General features: G+C 41.6%; 2 protein-coding genes across 2 annotated transcripts in view; one reads left to right on the top strand and one right to left on the bottom strand.

Moving 5' to 3' along the window:
* Positions 1-17,760, bottom strand: part of LOC104944955 (glutamate receptor ionotropic, kainate 5-like) — a 40,359-nt gene extending 22,599 nt beyond the window's left edge. Inside the window, exons 1-5 of the mRNA XM_010770559.1 lie at positions 17,604-17,760; positions 15,310-15,474; positions 12,274-12,371; positions 11,761-11,926; positions 6,806-6,984 (exon numbers count right to left, since the gene is read on the bottom strand). Of these exons, the coding sequence (XP_010768861.1) occupies positions 6,806-6,984; positions 11,761-11,926; positions 12,274-12,371; positions 15,310-15,474; positions 17,604-17,715 (720 nt within the window). The 5' untranslated portion in view covers positions 17,716-17,760. The remainder of the gene's footprint in view (positions 1-6,805; positions 6,985-11,760; positions 11,927-12,273; positions 12,372-15,309; positions 15,475-17,603) is intronic.
* A 1,362-nt stretch (positions 17,761-19,122) lies between these two features.
* LOC104944953 (glutamate receptor ionotropic, kainate 5-like) overlaps positions 19,123-20,737 on the top strand; it is a 30,347-nt gene continuing 28,732 nt past the window's right edge. Inside the window, exons 1-3 of the mRNA XM_010770558.1 lie at positions 19,123-19,137; positions 19,889-20,047; positions 20,418-20,570. Coding sequence (XP_010768860.1) covers positions 19,123-19,137; positions 19,889-20,047; positions 20,418-20,570 — 327 coding nt within the window. The remainder of the gene's footprint in view (positions 19,138-19,888; positions 20,048-20,417; positions 20,571-20,737) is intronic.

Genomic DNA, 20,737 nt, shown 5'->3' with positions numbered 1-20,737 from the left:
CCGCGCTCTCCTACAGCAGCGGAGCATGTTCAGCATGTCCAGATTAAACAAGGCAACCGCATTTCAACATTTGCTCTGACTCCCTCAGCCCTTCACCAGCGCATTGTACTTGGCTTTCTTTCACTCGTATGCACTTGTAGAAGAAGTTCTCTTCACCGCCATGTCAAAGTAATCCTGCTTTCTTGAATGTATACCTGAAGTATAGGAGGTTTCAAAGAGTCCAAAGAAACAGAAGTCGTTAAGCAATTGTCTTTAATTCAATCACGAGAGACTTTTGTTTCGAGTGAACAAATATTATTGACATTAGCACAAGAGGATGAGAAATGGGAATAGACTTTTCAATTAGACCTCACTGTGATATCTTATGTTACAGGTGAAGGTGAAGCTGTAAGTAGAATAGGGGAAGTTTGATAGCTTCACCATGATTGGCTGTAAGAGATCATGGCAAAATGTAGTTGGTTATCTTAATTAGTAGATGGTGGAGTGAGAGAAATAATAGTTTTTTTGATCAGCTTTTCCTATAAAGATAAACATTTCCATCTGAGAACAGACAACCACTGAATTTGCTTACAAGCTCAACACCTCTAAGTTAAACAGCCAATAACCAAATGTCAAATAGAATCAATTACAAGAGTCGTACATTACGTGTTACTTGTTAGACGCTTTTATCCAAAGCGACTTTCATACTCAATACTGTGGACAATCCCCACAGGAGCAATTTGGGGTGAAGTGTCTTGCCCAGGGACACAACGGCATGCTGACTGCAGTGGGACTCGATTTTTGCTATCCTCTGATTTGAAGAGCAGCGCACTAACCCACTGCGCCACACGCCTCCCTAGGTAGTCCCTCCGAGGTACGTAAAAAATATTTTTGTAGAATGGCATAAAAGAGAATTTAGTAGGGGGCGGTGTTACTTTTATTTAATTGAAATGGTGCATATAGGTCAATGCACCATTTCACATTTTGTACATATGACTATAAACTGTAGGTGTTAGTGGTCCCCATCAAGAGGTCACAAGAGGTCACACCTGAGGAAGGGAGGACCAATAGTCTTTATTGCTTAGGAAGGGTCCTAACAGAGGGTGTTTCTCAATGTCGAGGAAGGCTGCCCCAGAGCCACTATTTCCAGGATGCTACGTCATCGAGTCCCGCCGAAAGACTGTTCCAATGTCCAGGATGCTTGGAATTCTACCGAGGCCAGCGTCCTTCGTTGCGTGAAATTTCGAGGCTGCACATGGTAGACTACGCAGTCTTAAAATCCCCACGATGCTTTGCGTACGGACCAATTTCCAAATCTTTGGCGGAAATCACGCTCCATTTAAGGCGGGGCCTCGCATATGACGCACACCTGCACACCTGTTAGCCTGTTACACCATTCTTCGTTTTCCGAGGCTAGGAAGGATTCTTGCATCGCTTCTGAAGGACCTGACTCGGAGGGACTTGTCCTACCAAGGAAGCGTCCTCGACATTGAGAAACACCCAGAGTGAAATGAGCCGGAAGAACCTAAGTGGCAGCCATGATAAAAGATGTTCTCTAGATGATAGGAAAGGGGCTTAAATGCTTTCTTTGTTATCTCCTCTACCTTAGGATGCATTGGACCATCCTTTACGAAAGGAAAGGAGATAATGGCGTCCAACAATTCCCAAAAGTGTAACACCATTCGCCTGGTGCATCATAATTATGTCGGCTGGTGTGCTGATGAATTCTCCTTCACATCTTTCCTTCATTCAATACATTTTTTCACACGGGTTGTGAAAAGTGGTTTGGAAAACACATAGGACATGATTTTTTCGAGCACTCCTGTCTCGAGAGGAGGGCGTGTCCTTTCCAGACAGGAAGTGCTCAGGTGCAATCACTTGACTTCAACGAGAGGCTTCATGCGCTGCCTTGCTTCCTTTGTTTGTCGTTCTCTTTTTGATTACTGCAGACATGTTGTTTGTGTCCTATAACTGATTTTCCTTAATTAATATTCGATAGATTGTTATTACTGCAGACAGTTTCGGTTGAGAAATGTGATTTAAGTTAATGATTTTGCTCTCTTTTTGCAGAGCTTACACCACACACACAACAAAAGGAATACTCACTAAGCTTACCCAGTACCCTTTTACATGTATCACCTAACAAAAGGTGTATGTCTTGGATCATCTCCTGTAGACTTAAAGGTCCCATGTCAGGCTTTTCTGGTTATTACCCGTCCCCTTGTGTGTTATGAAGGTTTTTCTGCATGTAAACGGTCTGCAGAGTCACAAACCCTCAAAGTACACCCTGTAGCGAGTAAAAAACTCTAACACAGAAAATACCTGTCTATGCTGCCCCAGAACGCCTCGTTGGAGATTTCTCTTTTCCCATTTGTTTCTTACGGGAACTGCATGATGTCATGCAGTTCCCGTAAGAAACAAATGGACCAATCCGCGGAGCTCCTCACACACCAGGACCTTTAGCGTAAATGTTCAGCTAACAGGGAGTCCCATTNACTTGCATAGAGCTCCCTGGTTGGTAATAGACGAGTTGGGATGGCGGAGAAATGCTCTCCGCAGACCCATTATCACAGCGTTATAAACCTTTTTCTAACTCAATATCAAGCCACACTTATTGTTTTTGCTTCGGCTGAGTGTTTGTGTGTGCTCAGGATGAGTTTCGCGCTGTCTCGCTGTATCGCCGACCTGGAAACCACACCAGTAAGCCGGCTCACTGAGCAGCGAGCCTCGCAANNNNGTCCCGACCAATCAGAGCACAGTGGGCTCACAGGGAGGGGGGGTTGGCAGGAGCTCCAACAAGCCGTTTAGGACAGAGAGTGAATACACATACTTTACAGAGATGCTGTATGAGAAACCAATGTGAGTTTGGAAAATTGCACAATTTAAATGTATTCTAGTAGACCTCAACAATGGAATTATGATCAGTAGAAATGGCCATGACAAGGGACCTTCAAATGAAATTGTAGAGTGAAAGTCGCAGTAGTTTAGGAGCTTTAGCAGTAGAGCTTCAGAAAATAATTTCTCGGCACAGTATTTTTCTTGTCAGTGAGGTAGTCCATACAAATTTGGGAATCAGAGAGCGGTGATGAGTACAAAATGTGTCATTAGCAATGAGGCATTAACCATAAAGTGATAAACACAGTTTAGCTGCTGAACTAATGATGGGGCACATGAAAGTGCGGCATATTCCCAATATAGTTAATTTTTTTCATATTTATTGGTTACTGATGAATAACTGCTGTCTATTAGCCGCATTTTAATGTGGTGGTTTGGTGAGATGGAACTAATCTTAAGCTCTTTACTTTAAAATAAACAAAGAAAAGTGATGTATAAAAATAAGAACGTGCACAGATGGGACGCAACATTTGCTGCAGACTTTGTAAAAGGATTTAAATAACTTTGTAATTAAATACGAATTGATGTACTTTCAGCCAATTTACAAGCTGACTTCATTTGTTTTATGTGTCAAAGGAAGAAAATAATACAATTTCGCAACAATAAATATAAGAGATAAAGAGAAAAAAGCAAGGAGAATGAATTCAAACGAAGATTACACACTAAGAAAGGGAACTTTTACAGACCATTTACATGCACACAAACCTTAACACACTACAGGAAAGGGAAAAGCACATATCTTAGTTTAATATGTACTGTTGGGAACCATGCACCATATGTTCTAAGTTGTAAGTTACCTATGTTTGCAGAATAACTAGTCGCTGTGAAATACATGGTGGTGGTTCAAAGCAAACATATTCATCTCTGTAATATAGTGAGTATACCTGAGTACAGAACTTAAGTAAATGTAATTTGTTACTCTCCCCCTGCTCTCCCGTCCCTCTATCTCCATCCTCCTCCACATCTCTTTCCAATCTCTTTTCAATTTTCTTTATTCCCACATCGTCCCCGGCCCCATTGCCAGTGCTCCTTTTTTCTCTCTCTCTCATTCTCCTCACTCTTATCACAGCTTTCCGTCTCCCCCCTCCCTCCCCCTTCTTCTTCTCCCTGGAGAATAGTTGCTGTAATCTTCTCTGTCTAATGCTGTCAATAGCTCTCAATAACAATGAAATAGCACCGGTTCCATCCCATCATTGATGAAGGCATATCCTCAGTTAGGATCTTATTCGTCATCATGGCAATCTGCCTCTTGGTAATAGCCAATCAGGTGGCTCCTGTGAAATGCACTGCCCCCCTGATAGGTTCCCTGCTGGTTTGATCGACTGCACCTGAAGGCCCGCCACCTCAGCTGCGCCCGATCAATACACCATCACACACACTCATCCCCATACATGTGCTGAAATGAACACACATGTCTGGAAGCCACACACACACATGCGCACACACACACACACACACACACACACACACACACACACACACACACACACACACACACACACACACACACACAGCAAAATGGCTGGCAGGGATCACCTTGGCTGCGTTCAGCTCACCGCCTGCTCTATGCAGCCATGAAACTGGAGCACCTCCATACCTGCCTCCCCACTCAGATATTCTTGGGCTCCATCGCTTGGTGAGGAGACACACAGGGATAGTTGGCTTTTGTTAGTCATTTGGTGTCTAAGTAGAGAGGAGAAAGGCTCCTCCCGTGCCCTGGCTGTAGCATTCCCTCTGAGCCCTCGAACAACCTCAGACAGGAAGGAAAGAGGTCCTGCAGTTCACACACACACACACACACACACACACACACACACACACACACACACACACACACACACACACACACACACACACACACACACACACACACACACACACACTTTAGGGAAGGGTGAATTGAGAAAGCGACCACTGATGTGGGGAGCAAACAGCGCACAGTAGCAACAGAACAATAAAGTAGCTGTGTTGCTCTCACTGTGTGGTCAGAATAATAAGCTGTACATGTACACCATTATACAGTAAATATATAAGAAGAGTGTTCACCATTTGATCCACCATTATTAGAACATACTGTATATGATTTAATAAATAGAAAGCGGAAATAAATGACTCCCACTGTGTGCCGGTTATTATATGCTGTGTCTCACATACAGATGGCCCTGCATACGTTCTGCCACTGCTCACTTTGAGCTGCGGTTACAATAATTAGAGCAACACAGCCATCTGCACAGTATGGCGCATGCTATTAGCATTACAGACATGTTTGTGTAGCCGCTTGCCCACCCTTTGACACGGCACAGGAAGAAAGTCAGGTCAGTAATTGCACAGATAGCGAAGAAAGAAAAATCGGGAAGTTCAGTTGGTTTATGAGACGTGATGAGGGATTCAAAGCACAGGGTTACAGGTTCTTGTGTGCTTTAAACATCAAAGCCAAACAAGTGTTGGAGAGGTGAGCCCAGGAAAAAAAGATCTCAAAGTGAAAAGGTATAAAGACAAAAAAGATTAGAGGTGGAAGGGACGTTCAGCTCAGTGACGACAATGCGTATTATCTGCCTCTTTGATGTTCAGACTATTGAGTGCACAAACACACAAGAGTCATTTTCATCCCCTCATGTGCTTGTAAAGGTCAGAGGTCAGATTTCTACCACTCCAGCATGTCTGTGTTTACAGCAGAAGGGTCAATTGAAGGTCATGAACTGACTCTTTCAGCTGTCTGTCAAATGTGTTGAGAGTTAGACTGGTTGACCAGCTTTCCCAGGTCAACTCCCCCCCCCCATCCTCCCTGTCTGTCCCCCTCTCCTCTGTATTCACCCCTCCCTTCATCTCTCCATCCTTTCACACTGCCTTGTCAACACGTCTGTCAGAGCGAGGCCTTGTCACTCTGCTTAGCACCACTGAGGCTCAGCTGAGCTTTCTTTGTGTCTTTTTAAAAAAAATGTGTCTGTTTGGAGGTCGAGGTCGGGGCTATGTAATAGAAAAAAAACATGAACGTGGGCTAGGGGTGCATACCGGTTCCCGGTATTACCGAAATACCGGTTACTGGCGGCTACGGTATACCGTACCGAAATCAGATCCAGTTTTCAAAAACCTTTTTAATTTTTTTAAAATATATTTTTTTATATTAAGTTAGGCGTAAGATCCTTAAACTCACGCTAAAACCGCCAGCCAATCAGATTGTGCGTCTTGCAACGGCTTCGGTGATTGGCTTGATTGCCAAGCAACGCCCTTCACCTTCCTCCCGAATGTCTGAGCCTTTCGGTTAGCTTTCGTTTTTTCATTAGCTCGATGTCGGCACGGAAATCTAAAGTGTGGCTGCATATGACTGCCAGTCTGAATGGTGGGGTCCGTAACCACTGCCAGTCTGAATGGTGGGGTCTGTAACCACTGCATACGTCAAACTTGTCCGTAACCACTGCATACGTCAAACTTGTTTTTTATTGTTTGTTCAGTACTAAAAGGTCGAAGTCCCACAATTAATTGTATTATTCATTTGACATGTTAACTATATCATAAAGCGCTTCAATTGTTCCCTTATGCAACATGAAAGTATCACGATATGTATCGGTCGAGTATCGGTATCGTTCAGTGGTATCGGTATCGTAAAAAAGTCAACGATATGCGTCGTGGGCTCTGGCGTGTGTGGATGAATAGAACACGGTCGTACTTGTGTCTTTNGGAGCAACAAAATCCAATACCCCCTGGGGATAAATTATAAATATTCTAATCAGCTCAGGTTTTTATAGAAATGGATCAGGACAAAAAGAGAGAGAAACTTTCAGAGTCTCTTTCCACAGAGGGGACACATGTTGATGTAGAAGAGACACGAATAAGTGGATTTTGCATAATAGGAGACCTTTAACTGTGTGTGTACTGTTTACAAATGCACACCCTGCACGTAAGTAGAAGGTATTGATGTTTGAGGACTGACCTTCTTGAGGATGAGATAGGACACGGAAGCGTTTGCATCAATGATGATGGTGGCCACTTTGTCGTCACGGATCTCCTTCAGCAGCGGCGTAGGGTCCAGGTTGTCATCCAGCATCCTGATTGACAGCGTCTCCCGGGAGATGAGGAAGCGGCGGACCAGTTCCTCCAATCTCAGCAGGCCTGAGGCAAAGCCAATGCACCGGTGAGCTGCATATCAATGTCTGTATCAGTAGACACAACTCATATTTCCAAAATGTAAGCTTTGCAGGAACGGAGAGAATCTTGATTTATTCCCAGCTGGTCATATATATGTGTCATTTTGCAAAGCATGATGGATGGTTTGTCTAAATCCCCAGGAAATGAAACATCATTTAATACAGACACTAGCGTATGTCTGCATTCGCTGTTTCTCTCAGACAGACTTACTTAATCTATTATGACCTCCACCAAGGTGCTTCTGGATTCAGTGGGTTTGCATAGCGGGTTATCTTAAAATACACTTGAAAGATTTTGTAGAAGAGTGAAGCAACGGGAAGGTAAACAACTGATGAGTTTGTGCTGTAGAGATAGCGCCACAATGTAACCATTTATAAAGCAATAATACATTTAGCTTTAAACACCTAAACTGCTCAAATGTTCCTTCAGATAACTTTGCAGCTAAATCAATCTTTCAGAAAACATCCATTTACACCAAGACAGATTTCCACCATCTTTGTTTGTTCTCATCCCTCCGCACTGACACACTGACAAAGACAAAGCTACAGATGAACAGAACAATAACAGAACATGCAAGGGAGGAAAGAAGCGAATCAACAATCCTGATGTTTGAATGAAGACACTAAAATGAAATACTTTTAAATACAAATGAAGTGAATTCAATCAAAGGATTCAATTCGTTTCAAAACATAAACTCATTGTCCTTTGAGGAAAAGTCTCATGTACTGAAGATAAGGAAAAATAAACAGTAGGGTAAACTAGGGCTGCTCAATTAATCGTATTTTAATCGCGATTACGATTATGGCTTGCAACGATTACGAAAACAACATAATCGAAATAAAACAATTATTTTTTATTATTATTATTACTTTTTTTTAATTTAATAATCTTTTTTTTTTTTTGGTTTTTCAGTTTAATTATACCTAAAGTTCAGGGTAATCAACTGTTAAAAACATACTGTTCAAAAAACATTTCTCCAATAAATGGATGTTTTCAAAGTCAATGAATAATCGCAATTACAATTATTGACCCAAATAATCGAGATTATGATTTTTGCCATAATCGAGCAGCCCTAGGGTAAACAAATAATAAATAACAAAATCTATTTTTTTTTAGATGTCTCTTAAATGCTAACTGTTCGAACTGTTGGAGAGTATTAAGATTATTTTATGGTCATATTTATTTTACAGGAAACTGACACATCAACCCGAGGATCTTCACATATGTTTCCTCTTTAAAGTCAATTATCCCAGTTTTGTCGAATCTAGTTAACCACGTTTGATCCGTAAATATTTGGACAAGCTTTCAAATATTTACATATCCCCTCCTTGTTCTGAGAAATTAAAATACTAAAATACAAATGTATGTATGGATATGGTTTTCAAAATCAAAAATTATTTACTACTGAATATTTGTGGTAGAGTTACGCTTTTGCTTTGTTATTTATTAAGGTTAGGAACCATAAACCAAGGCTCACACGTTTCCTTTTTCCTGTCAGAAAATGTACATTTGATTTTTTCTTTTTCTAATAAAATGTAGTATTATTTAACGTGAATAAATGAGTGGAAACAAACTAACTTTCTTAACAAAATGCCGCTTGCTTTGAAGTTCATTCAATGTCATCTGTGGCATCAAGTTGCATTTTGGACTGGCTACAACTCGTTTTACTGTCTCCGAATTATAAACAACTTCTAGGTTTCACATAAGCGTTTAAAAGCATTTTGCAACAGGACGATAAGCTCATGACATTAAAGCTTGTATGGCACCAAACCAACATGACAAAATAAAACTATAACTCAGTGCTTATGAGTCTGACTCACCTGAAATTAATCTCTTTACAAAGCCCTATTATCCCCAGAGAGGATTTTTAGGTATCCTCCAAAATTGATGTGAGCCATCAAACAATCAGTATGACACATTTCTAAACATTGTCTATTAATAGAATAATAAATCAGGAGAGTTGTGCAGACTTGGCAGAGGTATGCGATCTTTGAGTGCTTTGTAATTCACTTTGTGTCTTCTATCCCATCCATCAATGATGCTCTTCAGTTCTTTTGAGTGATGTATGTACTGTCAGAAACGTTGTGTATGTTCAAAAAGCTTCAAAGAAAATATAAAAATAAAACTGGAGATTTCTTTATGGATTCTGCGAAACATCTGGCGAACAGATGGACGGAAATAGAAGCAGAACTGCAGGAGGAGAAAGACCGAAAATACAGCACTTGAGACCATTCTCACACTTGAAGCGAATTGAGTAGTACCAATGGCAGTCAAGACTCACTTGACATTGGGTGTGGAATGAGCCTTTACCAGGAAGTCAGCCCTGGTGCTTCCTAATTGTAATTCCATAATAAGGCACCCCTAGCTATGTAAATAAGTGGAGGGGCAGGCATCTGGGGGACGGAGGGGAAGGGGAGAAGGAGGGGAGGAGAGGTGGTGCTTGCAGAGCCCTTCAGCGGGAGAAAGCCTCTGTAAGCAGTGGGGTAATCACTGAACCAGGCCAAAACTTTAATTAGTTTGGAGAAGGAGGGAAAAAATCAATGCACTTTACAGCTTCCTCTCCACCCCTCCTTCCTTCACATATTCTCCCTCTCACACATAAGCCCTAACTGCTCTATCTCTCTGTTCCCTGCCCTGTGCTCCAGTTACCTCTCTGTCTTTATCCATCTCGCCTTTTTTACGCCACCACCGTCTCCTCCTGCTGGCGGTTCGCGTCGCCGTCCGTAACCTCATTCATCTCATGAAAACGGCATAATGGAATTCGGTTCAGATAATGCATTGTGACCCAGGAATAGCGAGAGTACGATATGTATAAAAATGACCTAAAATCTCCTCTCTTCTAACTTAATATCTATTCTACACACACGGCTGAAAGGGAGGGATATGTGATTAAAGCAATTAACATGTTGTTGCAAAAGTGACCAATTTCAAATTACGTTACTTAATTATAGAGCGCGCATTGGTGGGTGTCAATGAAATTCAGGACTATACACATTTCTCGCCTCACTGACAAAAAAGAGAGAATGTCTGCTTCACTTGAACACTGCGCTCCACACAGGGGTAAACACGATGAATAAAACAAGTGGACTGGTTGTAAACATTGTCTGATGTTGAGCACAGAGCCGTACACACACCCATGCAAATACCCCCAAACCCCTCACACACATGTACGGGCAAACAGTACACTCAGGGGCAACAACACACACACACACACACACCGGCGCCTGTACAGACAAAGTAAAAGCATAAAAAACATCAAACACACACACATACCGCACCACACACACCCACACACTCGTTCACAGTGTGGAACAAGTCTGTTGAGTGGCAGTTAGCACCTATTCTGCAGCCATGGCAACCAGCTCCATGGCGATAGATAGCGCAGCCAAGTGGGTCAGAGTCTGTGATTGTGATAACCTTGTAAAGATCACCTTCAAGCCAAATATATTACACACTCACATCCCTCCGTTGAAAGCTGCATCTTCTGAACCCCGGACGCTAACTATGATGCTATCTGTTGCTTCTAAACCTCGACAGGTGAAAAAGCTTTGTCTGCACGTTTAACTGATGATCAAACCTGAGAAAAAGACGTCTGAAGCCATTTCAAAGCTGGAATGAGGAATTCAGCGTGCTTTTGAGGAAGGCTGGCTACCTGCTGGGACGATAATGAAATTATCTTAATTACTGAGTGAATTCTTCAAAACGTAGCACATTTTGGTTCGTCAAAATCGACCCTTCTCACACTGTAGTGACAGGTGTTCACAGACTTCAATGGCCCCACTAATTCTTTATGTAATTGCCCTTCACTCTTGCAAGGTTTTCCTCGGCTTGTGCGAGACGTTAACAGCTGCACAACAGCTCAGTTTCACTCACACACATCATGTCAGATGACTATTCAGTGGAAGAAATTAGTATTTTTCACCTCCTACTGCATACATTATTTTGAGCGTTGTTTAAATACTACAGCCACCGTCGGACCAAGCCCTTTAATTCCCTCTACTCTCGCTGGGGCAGTGCATAATAAATCAATAACGCACTCTTTCAAAATGAAAATAAAGAGGGCTAGCGACTAAGTCCCAAATCCCCAGTGATGTTAAAGCTCTCTGAGTGCCTGGCAAGTTAAATCAAATGTCCCATAAGTTCTTCCAATACTGGAAAGCATTTCAAACACGAATATTTATTAAATTGGTTTGGCCGAAAAACCCGCTGAGGTGAATAAGAGACAGTGTGCAAGAGCATTAAAAAAAAAATAGAAGAGCAGCAGCAGGAGCCGTGTTGTGATCTCGGACCACAGACAGAACTTCATGACCAGACTGTCAAAATGAGTGTCCAACCATGCAAAACAGTCATATCCGCCGAAACTGTGTGAATGTGCCAACACTCCCACAGAGACACTTGCAAGCACACACGTTAAAAACCACACAGATATATAGTCGGTATAGCTGGAACACAATTGATGCACTTACACCCACCTAAACAACAAACACAGCTAGGCAGTAGCACATAAAGTACTGTGCAACACTCTCTCTGGCCTTCTAGTCAGAGCTGAGCACCTGACATTTCTCTGTGTTTTGTCGTTGTGAATTGTTTTCTTTTCTATTTCTTTTTCTTATGTTATTGTAGTGTGCTTTTATTACGTGTACAGCACTTTGGCTCGATGAAAAATCGTTTTTAAATGTGGTTTATAAATAAAACTTGATTTGATTTGATAACAATAGAAAGGGAACTACGTGTACTCACACTCAGCCTTGGCACACACCAGGCTGGCTGATGGGTAACTGAACGAGCGTAAGATGGATCCTATGGCCAGACTCAGGTCCTCGTTGCTAGGGTACAGCGTGACAGAGGCGAATCGCAGGTACGGCAAGCGGGGAGTTTCCTCCGGACCAATCTTTACATGAGGGATCTGGCAGAGAGGAGAGAGGAACATTAAGGAAGGCAAATGTGTCGTGATTAACTCCCCTTCTAACACTCGAGCAGGAAAAAACTGCGAATAAGAACCATCCATTAGTGAAGGCTACAGAGGGAGAAAAAGAAAGGAAAGATAGATGGATTTAGCACCTTAAAGATAAAAGGCTACGGGGAGAAAGCAGTTGGATAATTATATGAGAAGAAATGCGAAGGAAAACTAATCTTTAGAGACATTCATCATGACGTGTGTGTGGGTAGGAGGGGTAGTGTGTCAGAGAGGAAGAAGAACTAGTTGTCTGTATGTTTACATGAAATCTGTGTGTGTTAATCCTCCACACTCACCTCCTTCTCTCCACATATATGACTGACAGTAGAGCCGGAGGCGGGGCTGGAGGCGGGACCTATCACAGAGACGACGCCTTTGGGTAGAATCTGACACACTGAAAGGGAAGAAGGGGGGGAAATTCACATTGAATATGCAGACACATTCCCCTCTGCTACAGTTGGATGGCAGCTCGCAGTTGGCATACAGTAACACAGCTGCAGTCAGGGGAGAAGAGGGGACATTCAAGATGCAGCAAAAAACTCAGAAGTTGCATTAGTATTTCACTTTAAGCACTGCTTCTATTGCAGCAGCACAATCTGTCTCATTATAATCAGATTGATGTTGAGATGAATGCTCCGGGGACGACAACAGGGCAGGCCAGGGTTGCCTGCTGCGATTATTCACTTGTTAAGACAGTTGTTTTTATTGATTTGAATGATTATGAATCATTAATTTCGAATGTTATTATATCTCTGGCATTAGAACAAGCATAACAGACTGATGGTCGCCTTCGAATAACAAATGCCAGTTTGCATAATTATTTGCACGAAGACATCGATGTGGGGGAGGCGGGAAACGATTTTACACTTTTGTTTATTACAATGAGTACTTTGCTCAGAAGAGGCTCAACCTAACAACATCTCTATTGATGCAGTTCAAGCATACATTTCACTCTCCAAAACCTCCATGACAACAAGTCTCCACTGTATCCATATTCTCATCTTAATGGGAAATGTAATACATCTAATCAACGTAAAAAAAGATATTCTTCCTATGGTTCTTATTTTAGGAGGTGGCCATGTTTACTTGAGTATTAATTTAAGATATCTATTCCCTTACTCTGATTTTAAAAATAATTTATTTTATTGTCAATATTGTGATGTTTGAATGGCTTTTGTGTTGACCCCAAGAAGATTAGTGATATTCGCAAGAGTGCACTCTGTAGGGGGATCTTAAGTAAAGTAAAAGTAAAAATCCTTTCTTTTCTGGTTATGAACTTTCAATTTAGCTTGTTAAAAGTTCTGAAGGACTCTCATAGTCTCACAGTTAATACCCTAATCACCCAATAAGCACAACCCTCTGAAGTAAAGTATTAAAAGGCAAGGCTCGGGTACCCTCTCTTCCTTGAAATCCTGACAAAGATCAGCTAAGGTCAAAAACTTGATGCTTTTTAAATCGTCTCCATTATGCTGAACATATACATCAATGATTAAAAGTTAGTTACAGGACAGTTGTGGTCATCATCTGTCTTACACTGCAGCCTGCAGTCTCTGTAACTGATCAATAGGCTTAATCACTTTCCTGCCAGGAGTCAGAGGAGAAGAATAATGTCTCAAGACTAGACGATAAATATGAAGCTAGGCTAAGCTAACCGGCTGCAGACTGTAGTCAGTCAGCCGTATGAAGCCTTCAGAGTGGTCTCATCTAACTCTCAACAAAAAAGCAATAAGCATATTTAGCTACCATTGAGCAGTCTTCCTAAAAAAGGAAACATTCATCATTTACCATAAAGCGAATATTAAATAAACGTCAATGTAGCTGAAGCTTTAAAGCTGACATTTTGTAGACATGCCGAGGAGCGCTAAGGGGTTGAACAGCCTGCTCAAGGACACTTCGACATGTTTATTACTGCAGGGGGTGGGATCGAACCCTCTGATTGGTGGAAGCTTATTTACCCCCTGCGCCACAGTCTAACTTGTTTTGCACAGTATCTTTTAGTCTAATGAGTTTTTATGACTGTTTTTTGTCTACCCACCTAAAAAAAAAAAACAGCTTTCAGAGATCCAGAAGAAATGAGTCTGCGGAGTTAACTGCGTTATTCTTATAGTAATAAAGCTCCTTTTATTGCTGGTATATTTGGCTGGTATTTTAATTCATCCCAATTAGTCGTCCTCAGTCGCTGCCAGTGCCTCTGTGTGTGTGCGCCCACACCGTGTGAATGTGCATTTGTGTCTGAAGATAGGAATGTGTGTGCATGCATGTGTAAATGTGCATGATTGTGTGTGTGTGTGTGTGTGTGTGAAAATGTGCGTGTGTGTGTGTGTGTGTGTGTGTGTGTGTGTGTGTGTGTGTGTGTGTGTGTGTGTGTGTGTGTGTGTGTGTGCCTCCGACAGCCGTAGCTGTAAGATGATGAGCTCTCTGATCCAGAGACCAAAATAAGCCGAAAGCAAACAAGCCTGTCAAAGTCTCCTGCCCATCGGTCAAGGGCACACACACACACACACACACACACACACACACACACACACACACACACACACACACACACACACACACACACACACACACACATATCAGACACACACACAACTCAAGCATGCACAGATGTACACACCCCATCTTCAGCACACAGACATGTTGCCAGTAGCTCGTGGCAGGGTCGGGGACCCATTAGAATAGGAGCAGGGAGCCTGTTGTCAGCTCAGTGGCTGGAATCAGCAGCACTTCTTCAGTCTTTACACTCTCCAAATATTCTGTTTTAAATCTGTGTATCAATACAAGTGTCATGGAGCGGCCCTTTGTGCTGCTGCTGCTGCTGCTTTGTGCTGGCCTGTGCTGCTGATCTGTGTTAGTGTTTGATGATTTGTTGTTGCCGTGTCCTGCACAGTAGGCAGAGCCAGCTGTTACTGCAGGGCATTGGTCCACTGTTTTTAATGAGACAGGCTTACTGGCCCATTACTGGTCTCCAATGACGTGTAAACTAATCAGCAAACGCCCTTACTGGTTGCTAATCACACGAAAGTGGGGGTGTTTTAACTATCCGGACATCATTTGCTCATAAAAAAGCAGCTTTTTTTCGGAAATGTAATTATCTTTTTTGTAAAATATCATCAGCCTTTTTAAGTGGGATCAAAACTGCAGCAGACTCCTTTTCTACTCTTAGCCAGTCACTATAAATATTAATAGTCCATATGAATAATAATAAGTACTGGTATTTTTAGTGGTCACTTTCTGTCTGGGCTAATTATGCCCTGCTGGACTTTCATAGATTAAGCAAGACTTGGATGTTTCCGCTCTACTGGTTTTCTTTGGCATGCGTCGGCCCCACTCACTGGTGTCGGTAGTGTCGTACTGGGAGTCTTTTTGCAGCTCGTATATGTCCACCTCCACCCGGGCGCGGGCCGGACCCTCCATGGCGCTGTTGATGTTCTCTCGGGCCAGGGACAGCGCCAGCCGCTCCCCCCGCCCACACACAGACTGGTCATCTAGGATCGCCGCTAGAGAGGCGGAGAGGAAGGAGAGCAGTGTGAAGGTCTTTCATCGGGCGCTCCGCCAGAAAGCATATAAGTGTATTTCCCAAAATGTCATACTACCATTTTAGTGTGTGTAGTTGTTATTTAGTTGTTACAAAGTTCAAGTCCATTAGTATATGATGTGTTTGGATAATTTTGGCAGGCCAATGTGTTCTTTGGTCAAACAAAGATATTGACTTCTAACACAAAATTATATATTTCGAAGTGTGAAGGTCTTTTCATCTGTCTCTCTGCCAGAAAGCAAAGAAGTGTATTTCCCAAAATGTCATACTACCACTTCAGTGCACTAATGTACATTTCCCAAAGATATTGAAGTGACTGTTATTTTGTATATATTGATTGTTGTGCTTTTATTTATGTCTTACGATACGATACGATAAAACTTTATTGATCAGATCAAGTCTGATATTTGACTTGCATCACAGCAGCTCCATGTGTAACATCAACAAGGACAAGTATCCAGACACAATACATGAAAAACAAACAACAAACATTTAACATAACATCACAATCACTGAGAGAAAACATGCTCTAACACCCTTTAGCGCGCATTTGATCTGGGATTCAGCTCTGTATTTACTGTGAGGATACAGTCTGACTTTTTTGAATGGTGGGACCCTGTATCTCCGATTAGATGGTAGCAGTTCATATTCGCTGTTCAGAACATGGTTTGGGTCAGAGATGATGTTGCTGGACAGCCTTATTAGGTTGTAAGCTCAAGTCCTTTAGTCTATGATGTGTTTAGATAATTTTAGCAGGACAATGTGTTATTTTGGTCAGACTCTTTACTTCTTATAGAAAATGTAATATTTCGAAGTAAGGGGTGTTGCCATGAACTGGCATTGACTGTAGCCTATACACATTTAAAATTGATATGATGTTAAAATGACACATATATTAAAGGTGACCTATCATGCAAAATGCACTTTTGTACGTCTTTTATACATGAATATGTGTCCCCGGTGTTCCAGGGAACTCACCAAGTGTCAGGAAACACAACCCTCTCTCTTTTCCTCCATACCCAAATCTCTAAAAACGGGTCTGCAACGGATCTGATACAGACTGATCCAGATTTGAACACTTCTATGACGTCACAGAAGTGGCGCTACGGCTATTGGGCCAACTCCACCAATCAGGAGGAGACAGCCACGGACATTGCCGTTGGAAAGCGCTGGAGACGCTGTAGTACATATGCCAGGCCTGTAGATGGTGCTGTTCTCACAGAATCAGCCCATGCAAAGACAGTGTTAAATTGAGCGAAATGAGGGATGGCTAAAATGCATGATCTGTTTGGTATTTTGAAAAATAAAAAGTATAAATATGCCATATATAGGTATGGTCCTACACTATATTATTCAAATATAGCATGATAGGTCCACTTTAACATTGTTTAATACCCAAGTGCTTCTTGAATCATTTGATTTGATTTCTCAAATCTTTTTGTACATTTTTCTGGGTACAGACTCTCTATCCACTTTCCTACATTATATTTTTTGTATAATTCATCCACCGACAAACTGTGTATTTCTCAAAACGAACAAAGAGGTAGATTCATTTTTAGGATTGAAAATGATTCCTCTTTTTTATTCCCTATAGACATTGTGGAAATATCGTTGTTGAAAATGATTGAAGCCACAATTACTGCAAAGTGAAAATCTGATATCATGGCAACCCTATTTTTCGAATACTCAGAGGGAATTCTTACATCTGTATGAGGAAACCAATTGAAATGTATAAAATCACGTATGAGTGTTGTTGAAGGTGTCAGACTGCTACTCATGGTGGAGCCTTTCTTTGAAGAAAATCTACTTTTATTCTCACACCTGCTTACATACAGTAGATGAAAAAGTAGTTATTCTAATAAGATTGTATCATGGATCACTTGCATGGTGAAATATCTTTCCGTATAACAAGATTGGACCCAGAAAGTATATTATTACTGCACTTTTGGCCTTTGAAAGTCATTTTATCTCTTGATGTTCTAACCAAAGTGTCAAAACCCACTTTGAGTCAACTAAAGAGCCCAAAAACCAACCAGGAAAAGTATGTTGGGAAACTTTTTTTCATGTAGTGAGGATGGAGGGACGGCTCACCCATGCGGACGGAGGAGAGCACAGGGGTCTGACCGAGGGAGCGTGGCGGCATGGTGACTAGCAGGAGGAAGAGGAAGTGTATTGACAGCAGCAGTGCTGGCAGAGCCGGCATCTTCTACTGCTCCTCATGGAGAACGGTCTGCTGGCTGCCTGTACCACCACCTGCAGGAAGGGAGGACACAACACACACGTTACTGGACACATCAACATTCTCCTGGCATAAAATGTTTTCCCTTTCTTCTAATTCTGCGGCTTATCTTTAGTTTGCACTGTCACATTTCAATGACGTGGGAGCACCTAATGTGACAACACATACAATAGCCTATGAAGATGTTCTCTGTCACACCACAGAGGCAGCTCAGTCCCATGCACATCGCCTGTCTAATAATAAAATACATAAACGCACATCTCTATTCATGTCTCTGGTGGAGAAACTGCCTTTAGAAGTGACAGGACTCACCCATGAAGGGATCTCCTGGGGGTTTAAAGATGACTTTACAACAGCTGGCACACACATCGAGGCACTCAAACACTTCCACACATACAAACAAGGGCATACACAAGTATATACCAGATACAGCAATAGATCCAACACAAAGACACAAGTACGACCGTGTTCTATTCATCCACACACGCCAGAGCCCACGACGCATATCGTTGACTTTTTTACGATACCGATACCACTGAACGATACCGATACTCGACCGATACATATCGTGATACTTTCATGTTGCATAAGGGAACAATTGAAGCGCTTTATGATATAGTTAACATGTCAAATGAATAATACAATTAATTGTGGGACTTCGACCTTTTAGTACTGAACAAACAATAAAAAACAAGACAGGCTTGAAGACTGTAAATTCATGTACTCTGATTTTATGTGACAGTAGCAAATGTTTTGAGAGGTTGGAGGTTGGATGTCTTTCCCAGAAATAAACTTCTTGCAGTCGTTACAGACCCCACCATTCAGACTGGCAGTGGTTACGGACCCCACCATTCAGACTGGCAGTGGTTACAGACCCCACCATTCAGACTGGCAGTCGTTACAGACCCCACCATTCAGACTGGCAGTGGTTACAGACCCCACCATTCAGACTGGCAGTGGTTACGGACCCCACCATTCAGACTGGCAGTCATATNCTATTATATTATGTACATTGTTTGTATTAATTAATGCTGTCAAAATGATCGCGTTAACGGCGGTAATTAATTTTTTGAATTAATTGCGGTAAAATATTTTAAATATTTTACCGCAATTAATTCAAAAAATTAATTACCGCCGTTAACGCGATCATTTTGACAGCATTAATTAATACAAACAATGTACATAATATAATAGTTTTATTTTTTTGTATTACTGCCGCATTTTATTCAATGTTTTTACTCCATTCTATTTCTGTTTAAATTCTGTAATATTTTACTATATTTTTTAACGTTATTATGGTTTTCCTGAAATAGTTATCTACTGTATCTGCGTTTTTAAATTTTTGTTTTACTTAAGTCAAATCCCTCGTACATGTCAACCTACCTGGTGATAAACCTGTTTCTGATTCTAATAATAATAATAATAATAATAATAATAGACGAGTAATAAGTTAATAACCAATAACTATGATAATTTTTATGTGCAAAACATACTTTTTTATAGTATCTCAAACGTGAATATGTTCACTTGCTGATTTAAATGCTGCTCCGGATCGTTTAGCTATGGATGAGCACTTATTTCTCTTTATTAAAAAATATATATATAATTAACACGTTAGTTACTTTATTATTCCTTGCCTTGTATCTGCCATATCTCTTTTTGCTGTTACACTGTACATTTCCCTGCTTTGGGACTCACTCCCACAACCCATCAGAGACTGCACTGACCTCACCACCTTCAAAAAAAAAAAACTCACCTCTTCAAACTAACTTTTAATGTGTGATTGTTCAGAATCAGAATCAGAATACCTTTATTAGTCCCACAGAGGGGACATTTGCAGCGTTACAGCAGGGAAGAGCCACAGACAGCTTAGTGTTGCATATCTTACATGCGTTAAAAAAAGTACTAAGTTATAATATAATAATCAATATGCTAAAAAAAGATAAAAACTAAAAAAGTTACATAAAGATTGTTGTTTTATTGCTTGATTTTAATGTGATTTTTACTAATCCTTTTCCTTTTTCACTACCTCTGTAAAGCAACTTTGAGCACCCGTAAAAGCGCTTACAAAATACATTTATTATTATTATTATTATTATTATTATTATAAAGGGACTCTGATTCCTCATGTACCCAGGACTTCCCGCTCCTGAGACTGGATGACATAGTGGATGAGCAGTCCAACATCGTGGGCTTCTCCATGTTTAACACCACCCATCCCTTCTACTTGGAGTTCATCCGGAGCTTGAATCTCTCGTGGAGGGAGGGATGTGACCTGACGTACCCCGGGCCGGCGGTGAGTCTCACGGCGCTCTGCAGTCATGCATGTGCACATTTAGGAGTCATTTTCAAAGCTTTGTTTGTGCGGCACATAAAAAATTAAGCTACTTTATTCCTCTCACTGATTCACGGAGCAGTTAAAGAGATGCAGCTAGTCTTTTGCTTGTACTTAACGGGTATTGATGTTTCCATCTGTGTTTCCTCCCCGCTGGTTTACCTCACATCTCTCCCCCCTCTCTCTCTCCTTCCCTGTTAAACATTCAATCATCTGAACTCGCACATCTCTCCTCGTCTTTCTTGACTCACGTCTCTCTTCGCTGGGTTTCCATCCCTCCCCCACTTTGCCTTTCTCACCCTTCGTACCTCTCTTGTTTCCTCTTCCACAGCTCTCGTCAGCGCTGATGTTTGATGCGGTGCATGTGGTGGTGGGGGCCGTGAGGGAATTGAACCGCAGTCAGGAAATTGGAGTGAAGCCGCTCAGCTGCTCCTCGCCTCAGATCTGGCAACACGGGACCAGTCTGATGAACTACCTGCGCATGGTAATCGCTCGATGTGTTGTAAAATCACCTGCAGATTCACAAATTCATAAGCATGCACACAATTACATCATGAGACACATGGGGAAGAAAGGAGCACATGTAGTGAGTCTTAGTTCAATGCAATTACATTGGTTTTTAGATGTCCACATTTTGAAATGTTAGAAAAT

This window comes from Notothenia coriiceps, unplaced genomic scaffold, assembly GCF_000735185.1.
Source record: "Notothenia coriiceps isolate Sejong01 unplaced genomic scaffold, NC01 NC01_scaffold00008964, whole genome shotgun sequence".
Taxonomy (NCBI): Eukaryota; Metazoa; Chordata; class Actinopteri; order Perciformes; family Nototheniidae; genus Notothenia; species Notothenia coriiceps.
Note: the sequence above shows the minus strand (reverse complement) of the source record. Positions and strands in the feature narration are given on the sequence as shown.